The following is a 10,170-nucleotide window of genomic DNA, read 5'->3' on the forward strand; positions in this document are numbered from 1 at the left end:
TTAACAAAACTAAATTCCTTGACACTCCAAGGAATTAAAATGCACAAAAAACTCAAACCAAATACTATATGCATAAAACAAAAACGTATTGCTTAAAACCAAACGAAACCACTCTTCACCAAATACTTCACGCAGTGTTGTTCTTCGAGTGTCGTCAACACCAATCAGCAACATGGTAAGTATATGAATCAATCACACAAACTCTTCATACGAAAATCTTCAACTCTGAACTCTATGTGTGTTTAGAAAAACTTCAGCAGCTATGCACTCTTTTTTTCTGAATATTGCGTATATATACTTCAACAATATCTTGACCTAATTATCTACCCATAAAACCAATCCTTCAGACATGGAAACAAGAGTCTATTAGGAATAAGGCAAAAACTTGTGTGATATGGTCTCAAGGGTCGTATTTGTGAGACGGATATCTTATTTGGGTCATCCATGAAAAAGTATTACTTTTTATGCTAAGAGTATTACTTTTTATTGTGAATATGAGTAGGATTGACCCGTCTCACAGATTAAGATCCGTGAGACGGTCTCACATGAGACCCACTCAAGGAATAAAACTCTATTCAAATCTACGATACTATATCTTAAGGATAAATATCAAAAATAAATTATGTAGGATAAATACCAATATTAGATTAGGTCAAACAAGTCTAGAAATGCAAAACACTTATATTTCAAATTATATAAAAGACAAATATTAATTAGGAATAAAATATTCTTTTCAATCTCCTCTTTTTTGTATTTCTGGACACAATATCCCAAAACCGACAAAAGTTATCATCTTCACATTCAGTCTAGCTCCCCCTAAGCAAAAGAGTATCTCCTTCTGAATAAATGATTCATTGTAAATTCTCCTCCTGAATTAAACAAGTTAACATCGTTTGTGAGATAGGTGTTGTTGATAGTGTTGTCAACAAGAGTGTAAAACACAGTGTAAAACCCATTTTTTTTTTGTTGGTACGAGGAATTTCTCTCGCTTTTGGCATAGCGGCCCCCAGTGAGAGAATTTTATAACACTTGGACCATAACATGCACATTAACACACTCACGAAACAAAAGAAAACCCTAAAAAAACACCAATGACAAAAAACTAATCAGCCATCGGTCTCATCGGTATCCTCTGTTGCAGCTTCTGCATCATCAGATTTATCTTCATCAACATCGGTTGTTTTTATTACTCGCCCTTTGTGTCCAGAATGGACTGCCACATCCAGGAGCAACCTGTACTCGGCAATCTAGTCTTCATATATAGTAGGCGATAAAATCCTTGGCATTTTGGATCTGCTTCAATCCAAAGTCTATTTGAGCCTGCAAAATAGACGGAGACACCAAAAGATAACCCTGCGGTGTTGTGGTTGAGGAGGAAGCGATGTTGCCAATATCAATGACAAACACCAGCTACAGACCAAGGAAGATCTAATTTGCAATTTTCTTTGAAATAAGCAAGGGCAATTTTCATCGACTCCCCTATATCTATCAGGCGTTCATCATCTTCCTTAAACAAAGCCTTGCAACTCTAGAATTCCATAGATGAGATATGGGAATGGGAGTCGAGTGGACTTCAGTCCACTTTCGGCAAACTGCTAGACAGTCTGGAACACAAGTTGGCCAATGTTAAATATGCCACATGTTCCAATGGCATAAAAGATAAAGCCCTGCGGTCGTGTCACCGTTGTCATATTGGACAACGGTATCCAATTTCTAATCGCCTTCTTGTGGAGAACGAAGTAAAAGGAAATTAAATTTGCAGCAGCAAGTCGGTGAGGTCAGACTGGAAATTTGGAGATGACACCACTAGTTATCACAGTCGTGTCGACATCAATATCAGTAGGAGGAAGGTCCGCAGCAACAGAAGAAGTCCGATAGTATTCGTTGATAATATCAGGGGGAACTGATAGATAGAATCTCGAACAAACACTCGTCTAAACTGGACATAGTTCACTTCTACGACAGCAGTAGTGAGATTGCAGTAAAATTCTCGCAAGGACCTCTTTGGGTAGGGCATGACACAAGTCACCGTGGCGAGCAATCCCCGAGTTGTCAGGAAGAAGATCAGATTTTTCCTTTCGTAAGCATCGGTATCGACATTCCTCTCGTAAAAAAAACTCTCTGAGTACATAGAGATGCCATCTGGCTATAGCAGCTTCAGAGTAAAAGGCGTTGGAGAATTATGACAGTGTCTTCCATGATGTTTCCAACACCAGCGACAACATCAGCAGCAGCATCAGTCTCTTATGCGACTGGTTTAGAGTCTTCATCAGAGGACTCTGCTTCAATGAATTATTCACTCTCAAAATCAGAGGCAGGGGAGGAACTAGAGGCAGAACCTGGACGACTCTCTTCAAATTCCTGAGCCATTTCCTGGTCAGGCTCATCATCAGACTCTTACTCTACTTAATTCCTATTATTTCCTCCTTTAAATTTGCGAGGATGTCAGCTAGTGTTTGTTCATCATCAAAGGAGGCAGACGCATTACTTGGCCCTGCGGGAAATGAACTTGAGGGCTTCTCAGCAACAACTGGTTTCGAGCGAGCCACACCAGTTCAAAATCTTCATCATTAGAATCATCCTCAGGAGAAATCAGGGTGGTCCAGAACATTTGTAATGAAAGAGGAGACCCGTGGTTTCTTTGCTGGAGTAAAATCAGGGCCATAACCTGCTTGTCGTTTAGAGCGCCTTGGTAGAGGCTGAAGGGGAAATGCCCTACGCACAGCTTCATAATCCGGTGGATTTTCTATATCAATTACATTAGCCAGTTCGCCTGGAGCGATGGTGAAACGCCTACTACTGAAAATACTACAATTTTTTTTTGCAAGCTAATTTTCGAAAATTACATTTTTATGCATGCATGCAATAACAGCTGAAAATTATACATTTTAAAATAAAAGTATTCAAATAATAGTAAAAACACTGCAGTAAAAAAATGAGACAACCGTCAACCAGCAACAACTGTCGTTTAAAATAATTCACAAATGAAACATGAGAAAATCCTGACAACCATCAAAATATAAAAGAAGTATGAAAATGTCCAATATCACAAGAGATGTGACGCTTAGAGTTAAAATTTTACGCAGCTCGTATTTTGTCCATAAATTTGCGGGAAAATTGTATTTGGTCATGTTGTCTTTTACATTGTCAAATTTCAGTTTTGGTACTGCATCTTTAATTTATAAAAATTTAAGTTAATTTTTTTTTCAAAATGCTGACATGATGACACTGCACGCGTCAAAATCATTTTGGTACCATTACAACGTCATATCAATGTCACATAAAAAGGACTAAAAGTGCAACACCAAAAAATCAAAGATAGCGAACTAAAATCTAGATCACTAAAACGTAGATAGAAAAATATACCAAACTAAAAATTGTCGTTTTCCTAATTTTATATCAATGATTTGAAAAACCAAATTGTTATTAATTTATTTCTTTAAAATATTATTTCAAACAAAATTATAGTAATTCACATGTCTTAACCGTAAATGATTTTTTACGGAAGAGATTATTCGTTTGTGAAGTTTATCTTCAAATATATTTAAGTTAGTAAATTTGTGTTTATACGGTGTTTAAAAGATATAAAATATATGACAATCTCTATATCAACTTAAGTTACAGTCTAGGTGTGTAAATTGTAGACGCGTGACAATAATAAAAAATTGCATTATCAGAATCCGAACCAACCCTAAAAGAACCAACTTGAACCTCAACAAGACTAACTCGATCAACCTGATCCAACCAGATTTTTTTTTAAAAAATAATAAAAAAATTAATTTAAACACATAATAACAAAATCTCGCTTATATATGATTTAAATTTAAAAGTATAATTATCGAAATTTAAAAGTATATTTAAATTTACTAAATCAAATAAAAAATTTGTTTAAAAAATAAAAAAAATGTACAAAATACATAACAAAGGATGAAAATTTATGATATTAATATATAATATATATTTTTTTTCAAACATACGATACATAAACCATACATAAAAATATAAGCAACGTTGGAGAAAACCCTTCACCAAAGTTTTCAAATTTGTTATTTAGATAACTATCTTACCAAGCATCGTTATCAATATTCATGCCTTCCACATAATTTTTTTTTTTAAAAAAAAAATTATCAGAGTATTCTTCAAAATTTTAACCTGATCATATTTTTAAACTCAAATCTCGAACTCGGTAATGAGTTCGCGATAGCTCGAGTTGGTTTCAATCTCAATCCGATTTCATAGATAAGAGATAATAGAGGCGTTTGAGATTGGATGGGCCTCAAGTTTAAAGTAGTCAACAATCCCTTGTTTTAGTTGAGAATCCAGCGTTCGAGTGTTTCTTGAATTATCAATTTACTAATTTCAATGTTATTTAGATAGGTTATTGAACAAGCAATGAGCGTGTAAGAAATCCAAACCAGGTCTTCACGTCAATTTTCCGCTGGTCGGTCATTGGGTCAGACTAAAGGTCTTCTAGTAGGTGAAATCTGAATTTTTTCTTTGAGATAATTGAAGATAAAAAGTATAATTTGAAAGCAAGTGAGTGGGAGTAAATATAATCATCATCTCGTTTAGTATTAAGTCAAGTTTTTTCGAGAAACTATCTTAAGGTAAAAAGTTGTTAGAAAACAACAAAGGCGTGTGGAAAATGTCCTCATTGGATGGATATTCGGAGTTATTTTCTTTCAAGATTTATGCAACTTGACACTCACTTTGGTGACAAAATGGACGTCACATGTTGATGACTCGTGGCCCAACCGGGATGAATAATTTTTTTTTTTTTTTTTTTTTGGCGATAATAAAGATTTTGGTTAGATCCTTAACATAGCGCATGCGTTAAGTAATTAAACTACCTTAGGTACCCATCTCTCTGGCCTATCATTTGTTGGTCGATCCGGCTGGCATCTCCTGCATGTAAAAACGAATAAATTCTATTTGAGTGATGCTCTTTTATAACAAATATAAAAGGTGCTAGGACCAAGTGTTTATAACTAGTTAAAAACTATGACGGTCAGTCAGACAACAATTTTATATATTTATATCTATGATAGTACATAGGATACCTACTTTAGTGTTAATGGATCGGACTATTAGATCCACGAGTCAGAGAAAGTGTGTTTATCTGCTGGTGTTATATCGTATCTTTTAGATCAATTTTACCATTTTCTTAACGCTGGATATGTCCCAACTCCCAACAGATATATTATTTCCCGTTAAGATCTGAAGTCACTCTTTTACGTTCTAAATAGTCAACTAGATCAAGCGGCACAACCTAAACTCTCGCTCGTGCATGTTTAATCCAATAAAAATATATCTCCTCAAATTGAAGACTTGCAGTGTTTTAAGCTTTACTAAAGCAGCTAAAAAGATCGATTTTGGTGACCGAAAAATTAATAAAAAAAAGCCTTAGAAGTCAGATGCGCAGCCTTCCGCGACAGGCTCTGTCGCTCCATTGTTTTAACAAATTGGAGTATTAGTCATTAAATTTATTTGGGTTTCACACAATATTATGTAAACACGGGGTCAGAGATGGAGCCATAAAATTAGTTTATGAGGAAGAAAATAAATGTTTTTAGTTATAAAAAACGTGAATACAAATTTTAGTAATTGATAATAATCAATCTTGTATTTGAGTATATATACTTTTAAAAGAAGGTGATATAGAAATATTACCATGCAGACCGGAAACATAGCCTAGCATTGCATTTGCAGCATTGGATGATGCTAAGACTAAGGCAAAAACTTATATGACACGGTCTCATAGATCGTATTTTGTAAGACGGATCTCTTATTTGGGTCATCCATGAAAAATATTATTTTTTATGCTAAAGGTATTATTTTTTATTGTGAATATCGGTATGGTTGACACGTCTCACAGATAAAGATTCGTGAGACCGTCTCACAAGAAACCTACTCCAAGACTAAAGCCTTTACCCCCATACATTTCATCAAAGTTCAGCAACAAATCTCAATCTCATTAGCAAGCCAAATTCATCAAGCCAAAATTACAAATCTCATCATACTGGAATACTCAAGGCTATAATATGATAGACAACCGCGTCTTAAAGAACGAAAGTTCCATTGATCTGGGAGTGTTGCACCAGTCTTGGACCAAGTAAAGGGATGCATTACGAAAAACATGCAAGGGGGATAAGAAATACAATGTTACGTAATCTTTGGTGTGTATTCGGTGAAGTTCATTTATATTCCGCAGAGTGGGGATTGGCAGCCTCCATCAAGATCATCAATAATCTCTGTTCTTCGAGAGAGCTCAATTGCTTCTGTTCAATTGCTGTCTGATGCTGCTATGGGATGGTTTGATCTGCATCAACAACACAAATCTCAAATTAAACAAGGCTGAATTTCAAGAAAGAAACCGATTAAAAGCCAGCACCGGAATTACTTGGGAACAGACAGGAGCGCACAAGGGCTATACTCAACCAACCAACTAAAGGTCCGAGTATGATCTTGCACAGTTGGACATGTTCGGACTCATAAGCGAACTCTATTCAACGCTATATGATTACCCGATTGGAGGATATTAATTAAAGTAGCGATACTTGGTCAAAATGCAGGCAGAGCTGAGGTGATTTTCCACAAAAACTCATGTATCAGTGTAACGGAAACGTGAATCCTAAAACCAAGATATTTCTTTCTTAAATCGTTCTAGAGTGAGTGCCACCTCTCATATACTATTCCCAGAACAGAGAAAACACATCGCACTCTTATTTCGGAAACAAAATCAGAAAACAAGAAAAAAATTCAACCACCAAGATGGAATAATAAGCTGTACCTTGTCTCGGTGTGATTTTAATACCATGATCAGTAACTTGTCTCCGGCTATATGTCTGACTCGTTGAATCATTTCATGTCTTGTTATCTTCTGCTTCTGTTTCACGAGAAAATGTAACAGAATTACATTCGTCCACGAAAAATTCTCTAGTGCCCTTTTCCTAAATAAGAATGATTTGCAGAAGCACTTACCTTGTGTTCACTGTGATGCTTAGTGATTAACTTTATGGCATCAGGCGGCAAGAACTTGGAGAGTGCGTGTATTAGTGTTGCGAATGGCATCCAATCTGAATTTGGTCGTTTACAAGTTTGTGGGATCCCTTGAAATCCTGCAAGGACAAAGTTGATCAAACTGACTTCCGTGCATCATATTACGAACGGACATGCAAGACAAGAAGGTAAAGAATTAAAATTAGTGCTAAAACTTGGGATTGAATCCTCACCGCCGTTACTATAGGATGTCCTGAAACTGACCATAAAATCTGGCAAAATACGCGTGTTCATGCTCGAACTCCAAACTATATACTTCCTTGGAGACAACAAATTATCGACCCCAGAATCAAATTCTTCTGAACTCGGATTATACATGCACGATCCGACCGGAACAGCCTCCATCCTTCCCAATATTACCCGGCAAAGTAACACATGCTTCAGCCCATCTTCATCAGCAACCAATGATTGCATGCTGGATCACAAGTCAATTAAATCAATCAAGATATTGAAGAAGGAACAAACCCAAAGAAACTCTTCAATTATAACGAAATACAAAAATTGAGCAAGGTTCAGATCATTCTACCTTTCAACAATATGATCAACCGGAAACAGATAAACGCCGCGACCATGAGCCCCAGAGCTAGCAGGAAGGCCGAAGCCATGGGAAAGAATATTGTCAATCTCATGCTTTGGAGCACCATACCAAGCATACTTCACATTGGCATTACCATTACATTTCCTCTCCGTTGCTTTTTCATATATACCGAAAGATAAGTGCCTTGCTCGACTCATGATGCCAGAATAATCGTTCCTCTGAATGGTCTCAACTTGAGCATTGAATCCACAAGCACTCAGAGTCGTAACCACCTTTTTCTTGATAGTCTCGTAAATCTGGTCACCTTCATCCATTCTAATCAATCCCTTGCCAGAAAACCGAAATTCCTGAACATTTTGGGTTGCGGAAATCCCGCTCTCGCAATCAGAAGGTGCGTAATCATCCTGATCTTGCTCATCAAGATTACTACCAGTGTTCGTGTTTCCCGCATTTGAGTGATAAGGAACAATGATGGCAGGTGGCGTGGCCGTATTCTGAGCCAAAACCTTCCATCTTTCAGAATATTCACCCATTGATCTTGCTGAATGAGAAACAAGTTAAAACTCCTATTTCTTGATGACCAGGTGACCGACTTAGAAGATATTCCGAAACTTGCAAGAAAAGCTAGCTTGGTCTCCGATCAAAAAACTTTGCACGGAAGAAAAAAATTAAAACGGGTTCGGCATAACGAAAAACTACAGAATTTGGACGGTGAAAAAGGCAAAAAAAACACGTAACAATCTTTCCTGTTCTAATTACTTAGTCTAACAAAAAAAAAAAAAACACGGAGAACCATTAACAGATACTTTACAGAGACACCTAAAAAGCTATACTACAGAATCGGGACTTTGAAAGATCAACTCCATAACATATGAAGATGGATCAATGGTCTCAATCAAGAAAGAACAAATCAACGAATATATGCAAAGAGGAAAGATGAAAACTTGGCCACTAATTCAAAGGGAGCATATATGCATTCAAGAATCAGTATATTACACTGCACGATCGAAGTAAATCAGAGATTCAAGCATCGCAAAACCATATATATCCTTGAAGAAGAAACCAATTAGTAAAAACTACTGTACAAAGACGGCTTAAAAAAGGCGCCCTATATATATATATAAATAAATAAGCATGAAATGGAGAAGAGGGTTGTTTAAGAATGGCAAAAGTTGAGGTATAAATTGTATGTCCAAACGGAAAACACCGCCTCAAGGATTCTTTGTGGGCAGGTGAATGCGTGTGGGGATTTGGCTATTAAAAGCTGGCCATTAGAAGCCGACAGTTTTATAGGTTACGTGGCGGCATGTAGTATTACTCTTTCACCCCTTGAGCGGTCTATTTACCAATGAAGTTTCAATGTCAGTCTTTGCATTAAAAAAAATAAAAATTTGACGTCACTCGGAAAAAAAAATTTAATGGAAATAAAATGAATCCAAATTTGAGTATTTAAAAAGGTGAAAANTTAGACCATTTAATAACTTAGATATTAGCATTTAATACTAAACATATCAAAATTTTTAAATTTGATTATTTTTTTTAATAATAGCTTGTTTTGAAAATAAGGTACCACAAGTTATAGATCCCTAAAACCAACTATTGTATATATAAGGATATGAACTCTTTAAATATATTTAATTGAACACCCGTTGAGTAAAAAGAAATTTATACACTCAATTACCAAATACATACATTGTTAACATAAACATAAATTACCAAATGCTAGGTCTCCCGCGAGAAGATCTTACGGATTTATTTTCTTGAGACGAGATTCATATTTAAAACGAAAAGTAATACTTTTGGTATAAAATGTAATACTTTTCATGAATCGAGTCGGTTGAAAATCTGTATCACAAAATTAACCTACGAGACTCGAGTTTTTGTGATTATCCAAAAAAAAAAAAAACATTATTTTTGGCCCCCTTGCTGTCAAATTTTTTGGTCTTTGGTTGCAAGGAACCTAACGTAATTCATTAATTATCCATGTAATTAATAGTAGGATCGACTAGGAAGTTACGTGGGTGAGACATGTAGAAACAGAGTTTTAGTTTTATACGTGTTTCCAATTTCAATTATTTGTTTATTAATGGCAAGGATACAAGTTGGCCTATCGCCTACTTGGAATTCTACTTGTATTGTACTTTTCGGAGAAGCCAAAATATAGATTGGGTACACTACAAGAAAAGTTAAAAAAAAAAAAACAAAAAAAAAATTTATTCAATTTTATTTCCAAAATGTCCCTAACAATATTCTATACCATTTGGATAACAACATGACAATAATTTAATGTTTGAAAACACTAATTCTATTTCTAATGAATAAAAAATGGCAAAAACTTGTGTGAGACGGTCTCACGGATCGTATTTTGTGAGACAGATCTCTTATTTGGGTCATTCATGAAAAAGTATTACTTTTTATTATGAATATCAGTAGAATTGACCCGTCTTACAGATAAAGATTCCTGAGATCGTCTCAAAAGAGACCTACTCATAAAAAATAGGGTTTCTGTTTATCGTCTCACGGTTTTATATCATTGAAATGGATCGATCATGTCCATATCTACGAGGAAAAGT

At 35.5% G+C, this 10,170-nt stretch overlaps 1 protein-coding gene across 2 annotated transcripts; it reads right to left on the reverse strand.

Moving 5' to 3' along the window:
* Nucleotides 1-5,913: 5,913 nt before the first annotated feature.
* Nucleotides 5,914-8,807, reverse strand: LOC140976696 (probable inactive poly [ADP-ribose] polymerase SRO5). Of its 2 annotated transcripts, none has more exons than XM_073440954.1 (5): nt 7,586-8,807; nt 7,215-7,474; nt 6,982-7,118; nt 6,791-6,886; nt 5,914-6,319 (listed from the first exon to the last, which is right to left on the reverse strand). In XM_073440954.1, the coding sequence occupies exons 1-5, from the start codon at nt 8,128-8,130 to the stop codon at nt 6,269-6,271; spliced, it is 1,089 nt and encodes a 362-aa protein (XP_073297055.1). In that variant the 5' UTR covers nt 8,131-8,807; the 3' UTR covers nt 5,914-6,268. The 2 variants fall into 2 exon arrangements, with proteins under 2 accessions (XP_073297055.1, XP_073297056.1); XM_073440955.1 differs by having other exon boundaries at nt 7,233-7,474; nt 7,586-8,796.
* Between the last annotated feature and the right edge of the window lie 1,363 nt (nt 8,808-10,170).

Source organism: Primulina huaijiensis, chromosome 5 (genome assembly GCF_012295235.1).
Source record: "Primulina huaijiensis isolate GDHJ02 chromosome 5, ASM1229523v2, whole genome shotgun sequence".
NCBI lineage: Eukaryota > Viridiplantae > Streptophyta > Magnoliopsida > Lamiales > Gesneriaceae > Primulina > Primulina huaijiensis.

Bases quoted from the DNA above. Each gene is read 5' to 3' on its own strand.
- LOC140976696 (XM_073440954.1), bottom strand. From the start codon at position 8,130: ATGGGTGAATATTCTGAAAGATGGAAGGTTTTGGCTCAGAATACGGCC. The intron at 7,119-7,214 runs GTTTTAGCACTA...TTGTCCTTGCAG, and splicing joins CGGTGAGGATTCAATCCCAA to GATTTCAAGGGATCCCACAA. The intron at 6,320-6,790 runs GTACAGCTTATT...TTGTTGATGCAG, and splicing joins TAAAATCACACCGAGACAAG to ATCAAACCATCCCATAGCAG.